The 17,725-nt window shown below is 43.5% G+C and overlaps 1 protein-coding gene across 3 annotated transcripts in view; it reads right to left on the minus strand.

Moving 5' to 3' along the window:
• The window catches only part of LOC139761640 (alkaline phosphatase-like), a 656,491-nt gene that overhangs the window by 64,533 nt on the left and 574,233 nt on the right, over positions 1 to 17,725 (minus strand). For all 3 annotated transcript variants that reach the window (XM_071685927.1, XM_071685926.1, XM_071685925.1), the window contains one exon: positions 16,763 to 16,937. In XM_071685927.1, the coding sequence (XP_071542028.1) occupies positions 16,763 to 16,937 (175 nt within the window). The remainder of the gene's footprint in view (positions 1 to 16,762; positions 16,938 to 17,725) is intronic.

Consider the following 17,725-nt stretch of genomic DNA (forward strand, 5'->3'; position numbering starts at 1 on the left):
TCATTCCTCCTGATATGAGAAACGTCCAGTACATGTGACGCTGTGACTCGTTATGATGTGTATGAACACACAGCAACACATGCTAGAACAGGAGTGACAGCTGGAGGGAACACACAGCAACAGAAAAATATGTACTTAAAATTTGGACAGAGTTGAAAATCCGAAAAAATAAAATATTACGAAAAAACAATATGATCTTTGACACTAGCTGCCCTGGACGATTTCATGGGTGGGAAATGTTCATTCTCTCTCTCTCTCTCCTTCGTATAGTCATACAAAATCCACACACACACACACACACACACACACACACGTACCACTAGGGCACGCCTAATTTGACCCCCAGCTTTCGCACCATGTTCCCTGCCACCATCTATTTCTACAGTTGCCGCCGTCAACTAGCATACGAGTGCACTACCTGGTATCATCTCTGAACCAGCTCCAGCACTCACTCAAAGCCATGCCAGTAATTCCACTTGAATACGTAAGTTACGAAACGATGCTCATACCATTGTTCATCTACTTACAATGATCTTATCAAATGTGTTCACGTAATGTAAGGGCAAAGTAATGGAAAGACGATAACAGTACAAAAGATCCCCCATAGGATAGGCTGTCATGGCTTCAGTAAGGAAGTGTTACGAAACTGTCGGCTTCCCCACCAAGAGTTAAACCTGCTTATCCTATCACAAACTTGATTCTCTCTCTCTCTCTCTCTCTCTCTCTCTCTCTCTCTCTCTCTCTCTCTCTCTCTCTCTCTCTCTCTCTCTCTCTCTCTCACACACACACACACACACACACACACACACATGTACTTACACAAGGTATAAGAGACCAAAGGAGGAGTACATCCGAGTAAGACAGGCGGTACAAAGAAACTTTGAAAAGAATATTGTGAACACGGCAGGGGAAAATCCAAATCTTTTCCAGAAATTCTTCAAGAGCAGAAGGTTAGGTTAAGGTTAAGGGAATCGTGGGGGATTATAATTAAGGATTATGTCAGGATATGTCAGGAACTGAAAGAAAAAAGTCATAGCCACAATACTGGTGAGACTGGAATGGGAAGAAACTTTTGGAAAATGCTGATATATGTAGAAACAGCGTTAACCAAACACTAATGCGTCCATTACCCGTATGAAGCTTATGGTCCGGATGAAATTTCACTGTACGCGCTGAAGATGTGTGCAGACACACTAGACAGACCTTCTGAAATAGCGTGCGAGATGTTGCTGGAGAAATGCTAGGTGCCAAGGGATGTACAGAGGGCAAACGTCATATCCATCTATAAGAAAGGAGACAGGGAAGAGATGCTGATGAGTGTGGTCTGTCAGGTAACGGAGAAGTTCATCAGAAAGGAAATAGACGAGTCTCTACTAAGCAAAAATGACCTAGGTGTGAGGCAACACGGTTCGAGACGAAAGATTCTTATGAGAGAGTGAGCTTTCTCTTAGACAAAAGGAGAGGCTTGGCGACTGTGTGTAGTCTTGACTGCCAGAAAGCATTTGACACTGCACCTCATGGAAAGCTCATTAAGAAGCTGGATCACCAGGAAGGAATAAGGAGGAGACTCCTCCAGTGAATAGAAGATTATCTCCAGTGACAAGGATCAAAGGACACATGTCAGACGAACATTCTCCAGGTGGGTGCAGGTCACCCCTGGAGTACCCTAGTGTTGTGTTCTGGAACCATTTGTCTTTTTGATTTACGTAAATGTCTTGCCAGAATGTATGGACTCGTACCTGAATGTTTACATATGATGCAAAAAATCATAAGGGAAGTGAAAAGCGAGCTTGACTGCACGTACTTACAAGGTCATACAATGTTGATGAAAGTCATCTCCAACGAAGGAGAACGGAAGCGAGAGAAAGACTGCCTTTACATGATTATCATCTGGTAGGAAAAAAACTTCAGGGCTCTGTGTATGAGAGGTATATGGATACGGAAATATTCAGCAAACTGTACATATCCCACATAAGGCTAAAACTGGAGCAATGAATATAAAAGGAAAAAAATATATGCTTCCCAGAATTAGTTACCGCACGTATAATATCACAAAGATCTAACAAAGATGGTTCAGAAGAAGGAAACAATGATGCTACCAGAATAAAGACATCTGAATTACAGGGAAATAGTAGAAGCCTTAATTTTGCCCTACATGGAAGAGAAAAAAAGAGGGGTGACCTGATCACACCACTTATGTTTTCAAACTCTACTGATGTAGACAGTGAACCTGTCTTCGAAAGACGCAGGGATAAAACAAACACAGTACATACCATGAAAATGAGCAAGAAATGTGTTATATAATGAAGTATTTTGACATTACAAGAGTACTGGATGACTGGAGTATGCCGACTGAAGATATGGTTATCATATACATACAGGGTATACCTCTAGGTCGTAAAAACCCCATCACATTTTCAAGCTATACCTCACACAGAGCTGGACGCATTCAAAGGCCAAACCCGCGAGGAGATTCTGAAAATTCAAACTTGCAGAATCGAGAGGTTCAAGAGCTGGCAATGTATACAGCCGTAACACAAGATGATGACAGCCAGCGACACTCAAGATACGACCTGAGCTGCAGGAAAGCCACGCCAATCTGGTCATTCTGGCTCAGTCGTTCTTTCATATCGTAAGCTGCAACTTTCAGGACATCCTGAAGCACCACAATGCCTCTCCAGTATGAGACCAGCCACTTCTATAATGTCTGATCTAACTCTCAGCCAAGGGATATATGCTCTCCGTTTCCATCTCTTATGCAAGATTCCAAATACACTGATTCAAAAGCTTTCCATCCCGCCATCGCGTGTTTCACAAGTGGTAAACTCCTGGAGATGCACTACAGATATCGTAAATGTTTTCTGTGAGCAATATTGTTCTCTGTCCGCATCTACACGTTATCTTTGGTTTCGTTTTCCTTCCAGTGTCAAGTGAATTCTTAATACCCAGTAAACTGGACCAAAATTTGAAATGCTTTAATCTAAAGCAGGTTATTATAGTAACTGGGAATATGGGGAGTTAGTTTAAGGGAAGGTAAGAGTAGACTTTCTCCGTAACTGTTGCAGGAATCCTTGTGAACAGTATAGAAAGGGAAGAGAAATGCTCAATACGTGTCTCTCTATGTTAGCTCTTCAAGGGGGTGAGATATGCAAAATTATATGGACAGAAAGGAAGACAAAATGAGAGCACTTGAAGCATAAGAGAACCACACTACATAGGGGTGTGTGCAGTTTGGACGCGTTCATAAAAAGGAAGATCATCTGTGGAAGAAGTCATACTTCTTCTCTCTTGCCGGTTTTTCCGTAAGCATCTGAGGTCAACCTCGCCTGATAAGCGTTTCAATAAACTTTGTGAGAATCCTTCCGATATATATATATATATATATATATATATATATATATATATATATATATATATATATATATATATATATATATATTCTCGCCATCCAAACCCACACAAAAAACATCATACTGAAACCTTGCGCTACAAGAAACCTGAGGACTTGTTAATTGCCTGTGTGTTGCACATTTTGGAAGAACACGGTCAGCGTCCTCCCAAACTCGGGGGTAAGTGGGGCGGGAAGTTCCATCTTCCATCCGACAGCAGCTCCTCCAACACCTCAAGCCTGATGCATCGCCTTCAAGTTATGCTTGATTACATTTCTCCCATCACCGCCTGAACAACCTCTAATATTCAGGTGATTTGCATAATTCTAAAGGCTGTTGAGGGAAAGCTGTATGTCAAGCTGGGTGTGATGCTTCGCTCATTAGTAATGTCCGCGGTAGAGGGCCACAGTGCCTGTGTGGCCACAGTATATGTTGTGGCCACAGTACCCCGAACGGTGCCACAGTGCAAGTTTAGGCCATATCACCGTCAAAACATGGCCACAGTACATGTTGTGGCCACAGTACCACCGTAACGGCGCCACAGTGCAAGTTTAGGCCACATCATCATCATCAAAACATGGCCTCAGTATATGTTGTGGCCACAGTACCACCGTAACGGCGGTACAGTGCAAGTTTAGGCCATATCACCGTCAAAACATGGCCACAATACATGTTGTGGCCACAGTACCACCGTAACGACACCACAGTGCAAATTTAGGCCACATCGCCGTCAAAACATGGCCGCAGTAAATGTGGTCACAGCAGTACCACTGTCCAATATCGTGAGCATATTACCACCAAAACAGGACCACGCTGCATAAATTGGCCACACCATTAGTGGGGCCACAGTACCTCAGAAAATTCAGGAATGTTAAGTAATGGAAAATTCAGACTGAAAATAATATATATAGACAAATGTAGTTGGACTACCAGTGTTTGGAAACGAGCTAACATTCACTGAAAAATATGATAACGTAATGGTTGAGTTACGTTACGTAGTAAGTCAAGACACGAACAGAACAGGATCGAATCAAGACCAGAGCCATAATCTTAGCAACTACAATGAACCAAAAAAAAAAAATGAGAGACAATGAACTGGGGAAAATGGATTACGTATCAATGATAAAAGTAACTGTTGTGTGAGGCTCAGTGATGCTTACAATGAGGGAGTAGGAGGAAGGCACCTGTAGCTGCAAACAAGAATAGAAAAACCCAAATATACCGTTCAGATAGTGTAAACACACGAAGAAGTGTAGACGAACGTTGTGTTTATATAATTACCCAGACAGTTGAAACGTGAGCGACATGACGAATGTTTTCGTAATGTTTCTTAAATGTGTTTTATGTTTCTCCTCTCTTACCGAGTCGTAACACAGTTTTGTCTTTTTTTTTTTCCAAGGGAAAACAAAGCTTGGGGGGGCCCTGAACCTGACATTAGGACGAGAGCCCTTGCAAAAGACGCATTATCTCAGTCTCCCAGCCAGGAGAAAGACAATATGAAAGGAAAACAAAACAAATCGCAAAGCTAAAAGCGTACGACTTGGCTTGACGCTTTTGTTGAAACTCAAGATCAAGAAGGAGACTTGATCTGCCACTCCCACCCTGCCATTCCCAGGGTGGTACCTTCCTCACGCTGCCCTTCCATGGTCACAGTGATACAGGGTTCACGCTGCTTTCCCCAGGATGACGTAGGTAGTGCCCCCAATGTGCCCTTTTCCCCCCCAGGTCACATTCACAACCGCCCGCCATACCCCACAACAACACAGCCTCAATAAGGCACCCGAGACAAGACTTACTTTGAGGCTCCTAAACACAACACCTCAGTTGCTCATCCACGAGGAAGGACAAAAGTCATTCCCCGTTGTTTGTAGAGCGTTGAACGGTTGCCAGAAACTGTTATTTTCTTGTGTTTGCAGAGATGATGGCCAGTTAGGGCCATCTGGCCTTCCCCACGCCCACTCATCCCTCAAGGGTATAACTTACGTTGAATGTAAGTGAAAAAATCAACACAAGAATCCACTCATATGAAGTTAACTTTGGTTTCAAGAAGTTGATCAGTAATGGTAATGTGCTGTCAACACCGATGCCTTCCTGATGTGTATGATCCAACTCTCTTGTGTGACATCATCTACGTAGGGTGTGTGTCTGACACTACGGGTAGCTTACGTCTACCACGGTGGCGCACCCTACGTGCACATCAGTAGCCACCATTAAGGGCGTGTCTGCCACGCACAAAGCCCTCTGAGGTGTGTTTACCGACCTAATTGGCAAGGGGTCTCACCCGCCAATGGCAGAATACACTCCAAAGTGGACATCTGGAACTTACCAAAGTTACCTCTACAGAGGGACAGGGTAGCGTGGAAGCGGAGTTATCCCCCACCCCACAGTGGCCAAAATTACGGTGTAACGTCACAGCACACATTAGCCCCCACCTACCTCCCACCCGTGCCTCCCGCTACCTAAGTGGTGATGTCCACACAGTACCAGGTGGAAGGAAAAGTTTATCCACGTAATCCCACAAATGTCAGAATCCACCGTCACTCTCACAACATGGCTGTACATCATCCAACATGGCTGTGCATCATCTAACATGGCTGTACATCATCCAACATGGCTGTATACATCATCCAACATGGCTGTACATCATCCAACATGGCTGTACATCATCCAACATGGCTATATACATCATCCAACAAGGCTGTATACATCATCCAACATGACTGTATACATCATCCAACATGACTGTATACATCATCCAACATGGCTGTACATCATCCAACATGGCTGAACATCATCCAACACGACTGAACATCATCCAACATAGTTGTACATCCAGAAGATAAGACAACAGAAGATAAGATAGTGCCAGAGGTAAGATACAAGGAGAGAAAATAAAGCAAAGAAAAAATAAATGAAAATGGAGTGGTAAAGATACGATATGGGAACATTACAAAGTGGGAAGAAGATGAAGCAATGGCAGAAGAGGGCTTAATGGTGATGCACAGACAGATTTTAACCCAAAGAAAAGAAGGGAAGTTTCACAATCACAAAAACAAGAAGCAGAAGATAGCAGAAGGGAAGTTTCACGATCACAAAGAAAGAAGCAGAAGATAGCAGAAGAGATCTGAACTAATATGGTGGTGAGATGGCCTGTGACTAACTGGTACAAGAACAAAGAACGCGGAAGATCCGATTTGTCAAGGAGGAGGAGGAGGAAAACGAGAGCCCGCCTGGAATCGAAGAGATAAAGGCGGGAAGACACAAGGAGGAGCGCAGGACACACAAGTAGTTCCTGGAGTAAACAAGGGAGGAAGACGGCAAACACCCGGGGAGGGTGAGGAGGTATGACACGATATTCACGGCCAAGCAGCCACAAGACCAAAAAGGGAGCGTTCGCTGGTGTGAGATGAGTGATCCACGGTGTGATATGAGTGAGTGATCCACGGTGTGAGATGAGTGATCCACGGTGTGAGATGAGTGATCCACGGTGTGAGATGAGTGAGTGATCCACGGTGTAAGATGAGTGAGTGATCCACGGTGTGAGATGAGTGAGTGATCCACGGTGTGAGATGAGTGAGTGATCCACGGTGTGAGATGAGTGATCCACGGTGTGAGATGAGTGATCCACGGTGTAAGATGAGTAATCCACGGTGTGAGATGAGTGATCCACGGATAGAAAAGGAAAATTTCAGTTAACCACAAAGATAAAGTGATATATGGGAAGGACAATACGGAGAAGAAGAATGCAGAAAGAGAATAAGGACAGGCGAATAAGAGGCTGAATACAGAAGGGATAGGAAATATGGAAAAGGAAGGTACAATGGTATCGTAAAACTGAACGTGAAATAAAACTCATAAGAAAAACACAGCTGCGTGAAAGCGGGTGATGAGAGAAATAACGAGGGGAAAACTGGAGTCGATTCCAAAGGAAGTGTTACAGCGGGAAATTACAGAGATAAAAGAATCGTTATACACACGAGCGGAAAGAAAACAATAGCGTTGCGTTGTGTCAATAGCCAGCAGGAGCGAGGCCTCACAAAATACCAGAGCAGCCCACATTTCAAGTCCAGGCTAACAAGAGCCCCAGATATATACATAAAACTTGGGCGTGAGCAATGTTAAGAGAGGGAAACACCCGAGTGACACAGCATACAGGACACTACCGGAGAGGAGCATGAAAATATATGGGAAGGATTAAGAAAACATTTACACTGCGAACAGGACGAAACACAAAGAAAAATGGGGATAGTGAGGAGGATAGGAAGGGGAGAGAAAAAGGATTATAAGAGGGCAAGTAAGGGCGAGAAGCTAGATAGGCGATGGAAGAGGAGAAATAGGATGGAGGAACAGGAAAACTGCGAGAAGCAAAGAAGCAAGAAGCTCGAGGAGCAGCAAGTGCGTGAGAGAACATGTGGTAAATCTCTGCCGTGGTCTCATGTTTCAGGCCATGTAAGAAGCGGCTGCTCCCTTGTGACGTGAACCGTGAACAACTGTCATTTTGCTTTACATTATGAGGGTGAACTGCTCCCACCGCCTCCACAACCCTCTCTCCCCCACACTGATATTTAGAAACTACATATAAATACACTGACGATTCCAGGCTGGTCAAGCAGAACGAACACTGCCTGATAACTTATGAATCAAATGAGAAACATCCACTCCACACTGAGTACACCACTACATGTGGCCAGACAAACTTGTGACTTGATATCTTCCACTCCCCCCGCAACCACGACACCAACTCAGCGCCGCCATCAAATCAGATTTGGTTCCACAGCAGATGACGCTGATAAGAGAGAAACCCGATGAGCTGCAAGGGAAACTTAAGGACGCCGAGGGGGGAGAGAGAGAGAGAGAGAGAGAGAGAGAGAGAGAGAGAGAGAGAGAGAGACCACTCATCGCCCCCTCCAGATGCTGTTTAGCTTGAGGGTGAGAGGGTGAATCTAAGCCCTCCATGAAAATCACACTCACACACACATAATACAAAACCCTACACCATACATACATATACGCACTTCAGTCTACTCTTCCATTTCAAACTATCCCTTTTTCTGTCCCGCTTTTCTTCTTCCTCCTCCTCCTCTCCTTTCAACCATCCTTTTAAAAGCAAATGTTCAAGCGGAGACATTACTGAAGTTTAGAAACACAAGTATATCAAGCGATGCATTTACACACAGAAAAGTATCAAAGACATTTCTGCTGCAGATTATGTCATAATTATACAACATGGCCAGAAGCCTTCACTACGAGTGTCATGTGATGTTTCCGAAAAGAAAAATACTTGCAGATGAAAATATATATCTTACTGTACAAGTCTCCGTTAAAGATCTAAATATGATGTACTTCATGAAACGATCAGATGTTCATGTACAATGATTACTCTCATGGGTCATCTACACCTTCCCAACCCATTCCTTTTTTGTTGTCCTGAAGACCACTTGGCGATATCTTGAGAAGAACATCTTTATAACATCTTACTAGTTCTACTGGAGTACCTCACAATTGTGTCATGTATCACAGTGTCTTGTGTTGAGGTCAGTGTCATGCACTTGCGTGTCATAGACTGAAGTGTCTCGTACAGTTACCGTTGTATTTGCATGTCATGTACGACTGGGTCTCGTGCCAACTGTCGGTGTCAACTTATGTCTTGCGTCTCGTGCACCGGAGGGTCTCTCACTTAAGCATCCCTTACTTCACTGTCTCTCTCATCCCGTGGATCTCGTACATATTTTTTTCTTAACTGTGTTTTGTTCCAGGATGGGTTCTTGCATCAAAGCATTACGTGTGTGAGGAGCTAGCATGCGAGAACTCTTCTTGCTTCAAGATGACATGTACTTTACCAAGTGACCATCTCTTTTATGGATATCTCGTAACCTGTATCTCGTAATATGAGTTTTAGGTATGAATGCGTCTCGTATTTCGATATCTCGCACTTGATGGTGTCTGGATTGTGTATTGGTAAACCCTTAATGGGTAGTTTACCAAAACGAGTCACGCACCGTATTCTATAACACTGCTTAAGCATGCTAGCAATGTACTAAAATGTGTCTCATATCTGAGAATGTTCACATCTTGACAAGTAGTTACCAGAACGTGTCTCGTATGTACAAAAGTTTGGTACGTGAAATGGTGTCATTCCAAAAAGGACCTCGTATTTGTCTTTATATATATATATATATATATATATATATATATATATATATATATATATATATATATATATATATATGGGTGTCTATTACATGAGCAGAGCTCGCACTTGAAGTTGCCTAGTCCTTGAGACGTGAAAAGTCCTCCCGCCAGGGAGCCCACGACAGATGCTCACCAGCTGGTCGAACGTAAATACTTGGGAGGAGGCTGGTGGTGGTGGTGCTGAACCTCTCTCCAGTAGCCAACACCAACACCAGACCAGCGACTACCACGTCGGAGCGACACAAAGAGAGGGAGAGATACCATGTTCTTCCAGTTGTACCCATTGATGTGACTGGTGTCAGTACACAATGATGTGGAGTGTCAGCACACAGTGATGTGACTCGTGTAAGCACACACTGATGTGACCAGTGTCAGCACACAGTGATGTGGATAGTGTCAGCACACAGTGATGTGACTAGTGTCAGCACACACTGATGTGAATAGTATTGACACACACATGATGTTACTAGGTTCAACACAATGTGACGGAGTATCAGCACACAAGTGATGCGATTTGTCAGCAAAAACTGACGTCACTTTTATAACCCTCGTCAACAGCGTGAAGAAACAAACAATCACTGTCAGCACAAATGTATCACCACTGTCAGACAACACGGCAACCAATGTCCACACACAGACACGACCAGCGTCAGCACACACTGACGTAGATAGCGTGAGCACGAACTAACATTACGTAACACTGTCAGCATACATACACACATGTGACGAACGTCAGCAAGTAATGATATCACAATCAGCACACATAAGTACGAACACCGCTATCATCCGCACATAATGATGCTATCACAGTCAGCATAATTACAGTACTGCTATCCTCAGTACATAATATATATTACGATGCTATCGTCAGTTAGCTCTTAAACAGCATCACCACATGTACATAACACAGTCAGCATACAAACATATCACAAGTCAGCCAAACCCGAGGCTTACGACACGTGCAATCTTTACTTCCACTAAACTTTAAGGGGAAAAAAAAAAACCTCTACCAAGGATTATGATCAAAGAAACAGACGCTCCACTAACTGTGTAAGAGAGTCATGGCCGCTGTTCACAGTGTATGCTGCACACGAAGATTCGTCACCGTTTCCGCCATGATAACCAACATGTAAATTCATTAGATCCTCATCAACACAGACTAAATCTTCCCGCTCGCCAAACTGAAACTGGCCGTCATAATGACCGAAGAAGCAACTGTTACTTCATGTGTTCATCAGTTTGCATTACGTACGTGACGAGTGGCGGGAAGAAGCAACTGTTACTTCATGTGTTCATCAGTTTGCATCACGTCTGTGACGAGAGGCGGGAAGAAGCAACTGTTACTTCATGTGTTCATCAGTTTCCATCACGTATGTGACAAGAGGCGGGAAGAAGCAACTGTTACTTCATGTGTTCATCAGTTTGCATCACGTATGTGACGAGAGCCCGGACTGCCTGGGGATACATGATCACTTGTCTTCGTATTGTGGGCGGGCTCTGGCCTACTGCCCATGACCAGGTCCCTCCGTCACTATGCTGTGTTTCCTACCAAAGGGTCTTACTGTCGTACTGACTGGTGTAGTAGTGTGTCGCTCAGCGATCATATTACTGTGTTCGTAGGGATAGGTAACATCAAGACAAATAATCAATAATTAATTATTCAAAGCAAGGATGTCCTATTTCTTCCATAGTATGTTCATGTTTACTAGGCTTGTCATCCCAACTAACGAACACGAATCCAAAAAATGTACAGTAAATACGCGCGCAAAGATACCAAGGTAAAGTAAATACGCGCGCAAAGATACCAAGGTAAAGTAAATACGCGCGCAAAGATACCAAGGTAAAGTAAATACGCGCGCAAAGATACCAAGGTAAAGTAAATACGCGCGCAAAGATACCAAGAACAACGAATCACAGACCAAAGGTGACAAACTGAATGAAGCATTATGAAGATGGTGGCTAAGACAATCTGTGGCATGAATTGAAGAGGCGTAATCTTGTTAGCCTCGGAATACCATCAACAATATTACTTCTATGGCCATGGCTACTGTGTGAAGCTTAAGTGATCAAGGACACATTATCATCCCAGCCAGGACGTCTCACACTCGAGGCCGCGCCCCTCCTTAGCTTGCAGTATCGGCCGCACACATTACTTAGGGTCAAGTTTACTTTACAGAGAACACGAAGATTGTTGAGTTGTTCTTCAAATCTGTCACCTAATACTCTAACTACCAGCATCGGAAAAAAAAGTCCAAATCAGGGAAAAGCTGGCATGGGAAACTCGAAAATTCAGTACTATACAAGTATCGATACCAAATACGTCAATTAATTGAACAGCCAAAGTCAGGCTAGATAAGTTTCCAAACAGTGACGTTTCCACGAGAAGGCTGGCTCTCAACGTACCTTATGCATGGGGGATAAGTAGATGATGGGATGAACTTGCCCCAAGAGATAGAGGTACACAAAATGCCACTGGTCCAGTCACGTCGGATTCCAGTCTGAGTGCCTCTGGCTAGTATCCATGTGGATTCTTGTAAGCCATTTCTCCCAGCTTAAATCACTTACGTTTTCATACATGGAAAAATTATCACTCATTCTCTTGATGTCAATAACCGTAAGTTCCTTACAGATATCTATATATCTTTTCGTATTTCAATTAAATCTTTGTACTTTACTACATAACTCGTTTCATTTACTCCCACTGACTACAATATACGAAATGTATGTTTAAATATGCAGTCATCAGTAACTGACCTTGTTCTGTATCGTCAGCAGCCCAACAAATATATTTCCCAGACATATCTGGCTTACATAGGAAGGTACTCATTACCAATACTCAGGTGTCAGGATAGGTACAAAGCTTGTATGTAAACAATGACTCCCTACGAAAACATTCACCTTGTTCTTAACGAGTCAACTTAACTTTGATAATGAGGGAAATCTATTCATCAGAGCAGCCATAGTGCTCATTTCCGGTAGGAATATACAAGTTAGAATTCATCTGCTGAAGGTCTCACAAGCGGGGAGCACATATCATGGGTGCAGTGTACTTCGGGATGATCAAAAATGCTTCGGGGACTTTGTACACACAGAGACCCAACGAACCGCCCTGGCATGAGTGGTCGAGTAGGGGAGAAACTTGGCGAAAGTGGTCGAGTCGGATAGACCCTGGCGGCGAGAGCGGTCGAGCTATGAAAAAGGAGTTGCCTAAGCCAGAGGCATTCCTCCATGTCTTGAGCACCAGTCATGGTCAACGTCATTTTCCAGACTTTTGGCCTTACTTCCGGGACAAGTATGGCAGACATGCGGGTGGTGGCGAGCGAGCCATCCACCACCAGGGGAGGGAAACAGCCATGGTGACGCTAGAGGTTTGCAGTATTCTCTTTAAGCAAAACATTGTCACATAGAAAGATTGCTGATCATCGGTGATTAAGGTAGTGACCAATACGTTTCAGTAAGTAAAAACACTTAATATGAACTCACATGAAATTGTGGATCAAAATCTTAAGTGTACCAAACATATCAGGTCATGTGAGAATAAGGCAGAAATAACATTTAGAAGCAAAAAGCAAGAATTGTCCCTCGTCTTGAAAATAAGAAATAAAGATACAAACATTGTCACACACAAGACAAATATTCGACCATAATTGTTACACTTGTTCCGTACTTTACGATGGCGTCATGCTTTTGTTACTCGTCCATTCTATCGGTGAAGCCAACAGTTCTATTCTGACTGTCGCATAGGCCACACAGTTCTGTTATACAAACATAAATACAACAACGAAAAACAAAAAACAAAAAAATTGATAGTGAATATACGCCAAGAATCTTCCATCGTAGAGAGATGTAACATAACATCAGCCAACATGAAGTGCAAAACTATATTGACATAAACACATGTTGTTGGATGGGTGCATGTCATCATCCACGTCAACATGATGACATAAACACAAGGTGTTGGGTAGGGTGCATGTCATCCTCCACGTCAACATGATACCAGGGAAGACATTCTAGCTCGCCAGGATCATGCCATCAACCCACGGACGACACCAGTAACAACACACTGGCTCCAGCTGATCACACCTAAACCTCCCCCCCTGGCTACTGCCACTCAGCTACTAGAATGGTAACCATGGTAACAGTGGGAGAGTAATCATTACCATCTCTCCCTCTACCAGTCAGTTACTAGGATGGTAACCATGGTAACAGTGGGAAAGTAATCATTACCTCCTCTCCCTCCACCATAATACGTATATTCATGACCAAGATCTCAACATCAGAAAATTCTTCAAGTTATATCTTCTGATGATGATGATGATGATGAAATGGAACTTCCAGAAACATATTACACTAAAGATCATTTGGATACATATGTATAAAGCCTGGTTTCTGATGCACCTTACGTGCTGACACAACACCCCCGATGCGTTCCCGAGAGAACCATTGCATTAAAGAGGAAGACGGGGAACACACACACACATGATATTCCTCCCATCACCGAAAGACACCACAACTTGTTCACCGATAATGAGGCGATCCGGTTTCTCTCCCTTGTTCTCGTTAACCTTGAGATGTGCCTCAACAACGTCGCCTTCTAACACCACTTTATTCCGTGCCCTTTTGACCCTGCCGTACACATATGTATAATTCGGCCCCTTATAACATTATATTCAATTCTTGCTAGCCTTGCCCCACACTCTTCAGTAGAACATTGCTCCCTACAACAAAATATTCTGTCCTCGTTAGCCTTGCCACACGCCTGCAGACTTTGGCCCAAAATACACCATAATCTGCGAGAAACCTGTAGATAGTGACCTCGTAAAACACTACCTGCCACATCTTGTTATCTTGCGACGCGCTACATAACGTAACAGCGCTATTCTTCATCTTTTGCGACACATTCGTAGGAAATAGCCCTCCCAGCAAAACTGTTCTGTTCATATATATATATGTATATATATATATATATATATATATATATATATATATATATATATATATATATATATATATATATATATAGTGTGTGTGTGGAGAAAAGAAAATGGGGAGAGGGGCCAGTGACGAGAGAGGATGGGAATGCTGTAACAGTCAAAGAGGTCAAATATAAAAATTAAAAAAAAGTGGAGGAGGTATTTTTGCGGGTATGTTTTGTCAGATGAAAGGGTGCAGGATTTGGTGTGTTTAGGACGAGATAGCAAGCAGAGTGTGAGAGCCATGGCGAAGTGGTAAGGTGAAAACATAGGACGTACAGCAAGTGTTACTGAAGATGATGTGTGGTGTTCTAAAGAAGCTGATCTATATTTCAGGCCAAACGGATGGATTCCAACGCAATGGAAGTTGATTTTGGTTGAATTTCTGATTCAAATGTTTCATTTGACTAGTGCAGCGGGTGATGATAATGACTGTGGTGGTGGGTGATGATAATGATGACTGTTCGAATCCTGTTTGCAGCAATCGGTCCACAGTCAACCCAGCTGTTCATTTACCCTTAAGGGTTAGTCGATAAAATGGGTACCTGTTTTAGGCTAAGGCGTGTTTATATATATATATATATATATATATATATATATATATATATATATATATATATATATATATATATATATATATAATAAGATGGTGTACATCAGGGCTGTAGGTGACCATGCCGTCTCACGTAACGATAATAAAAAACAAACTGGAAGATATCAGACGCAAGATCTTCCAGGAACGTTTGCCACAAAGGTGGATGTCATAAACTCTTGGTGTGTGTGTGTCTACTATAGGAGCCAACACCAACCACTTCTGTCGCTCAACTGACTCAACTGATCCTTCCTCCAACAAAATAACTGGCGCGAGATGAAGGAAATGTTTTTGCCTGAACCAAACGGGTAAACTGTCAACATCTACGGTTTGTATAACAAACATTTTTGTGCTGGGTGGGTCAAGTCGTAGCCATTAATTCAAAACTACAGCTCAAACGTCTGGCACATGAAAACGATGAAAGAACCACTAAAGCACGTATACAGTCACATGTTTAGTTAAACTTTCGACAGGAATGAGAGTATTAGTGTATTAGTACCAATAAAAGCTTTCTCAAGACGTCCCAACACTCGCTTCACACAGATGGGACAGTGCCCACCAATGAACTTCTCAATATAGAAACCACGAAGCCTCCGAACAGGCACAGTGAAAACCAACATCGGCGACTCCTCCACAATATATTCCCCTCACATCTCCGTCCACAAATACGGTCATAATTCCTCTAAGGAAAACCAAGTGTTATATCCAAGAGGCCATAACCTGACCACGTTAGGATGCAAGAGGCAGGCCCGGCGGCGTAGTCAGGGAACCCCAGGTGTGCAGGGCCCAAATCATCGACAATAGCGCCAGAGGGACGTTCCTCACCTCCAGGGTGTCGCCACTGATGGTATTACTTTTTCCGAGAGATTCTGATATGATTGTGTTGCCTCACCACTGGCGGTGCTCTCCCCGCCCACCAGGGTTGACGTTGGGGGTCTTACAGTGACTTCGTCATTTATCATGAACTTCCTCCATAATCCTCTCATACCGCCAGTCTTCCCTTACGTTAAGAACACCTGTATTTATCTTTCCCGCGTCAGCGAGGCTGCGTCAGGAAACAGACGAAGAATGGCCCATCCACTCATGTACATATATACATGGAATCTATTAAAAAAAGGTGGTGACTGTGCTGTTGATTGGTTGGTAAGGATATTCAATGTCCTCTAAGGCTTACTCATCTGTTCCTGACGCTTCCACGCATATATACATACATACATTCACATACACATACACAGACATATACATACACATGTATATGTTCATACTTGCTTGCCTTCATCCATTCCTGGCGATACCCCGCCCCACAGGTAATAGCACCGCGACCTCCTGCTTGAACGAGGTAGCGCCAGAAAAATAGACAAAAAATGCCACATTCGTTCGCACTCAGTCTCAAACCGTCATGTGTAATGCACCGAAACCACAGCTACCCATCCGCATCCAGGCCTTCCTCCCCCATGGTTTACTCCAGACGTTTCACATGCCCTTGTTCAGTCCAATGATAGGACGCCGACCCCGGTATACCACATCGTTCCAATTCACTCTATTCCTTGCACGCCTCTCACCCTCCTGCATGTTCAGCGTCATGAGTCGGGAGGACAGGTGTGACAGGTACTTACCATGCTTCTGGGCCCAGTCGACGATGGAGGTGACCCCCGCGGTGTACGAGGACATACAATCCTCGAACTTGCCCGTGTGATCTAGACCTAGTGTGTTCACGTTGGCCTTCACCCCACACAACAGGGCTGTGGCGCACGCCGACGAGTCTCCGATCTGCGCGTCGATGTTGTACGTCTGAAAGAGAGAGAGACACACACACAGTGAGACTTGGGTGATACGTCTGCCAGACAGGGATGGTTCTGGTTAATGTTGTAAGGCAAAAAAGGTACATCGATAAGAATTTGAGAAGAAGAATTTGGGGAAACGTGAGATAACAAGGAGGAACGAGGTCAACATTGGAAGATAAGGAAAGAATTATGATGGTGGTTTGAAAGTGACACATACTATGGCTAAAGTGGCCATGGTAGGGTTAAGATGATGGTGATAAATGATACATCTGATAACAATGGTGATCATTACGTTTTTGAGGGTGATTACATACACATAAATGAGAGTTAGCATAATGTCGATGATTACGAAAGATAGGAACGTACATAGCAAAAGCAAAATATGAAATAATCACAAAGGATGCGAAGGCATAATCTCACTGTGACATTTAAGTCTAGACAGATTAAGAGTGTAAAGTGGCAACAATATAAAAACCATGTCATATTTACTGACATTACAACATCACTGAATTATATATAAATAAAAATCTGTGTCCTGAAGCGAAGGATATGCCATCCATCTTGGCCGATGCCACAGGCACTTCATGGTCGCTCCTAAGGAAGACCATCCCATCAGTGTCCTGGCTCGTCTCTTGTTCCATTATAGCGCATCTCTGTCTCCTCCTCCTACACCATAAGAGGCCAAACTTTTTCTTCAAGCCGACCCATCCACACAACCAACTCACCTTGCTCTACCCTGACCCTGCCAGACTACAACCTCATCCTGCTATACTCCTGACTGACCCTGCCAGACTA

This window comes from Panulirus ornatus, chromosome 41, assembly GCF_036320965.1.
Source record: "Panulirus ornatus isolate Po-2019 chromosome 41, ASM3632096v1, whole genome shotgun sequence".
NCBI classification, from domain to species: domain Eukaryota; kingdom Metazoa; phylum Arthropoda; class Malacostraca; order Decapoda; family Palinuridae; genus Panulirus; species Panulirus ornatus.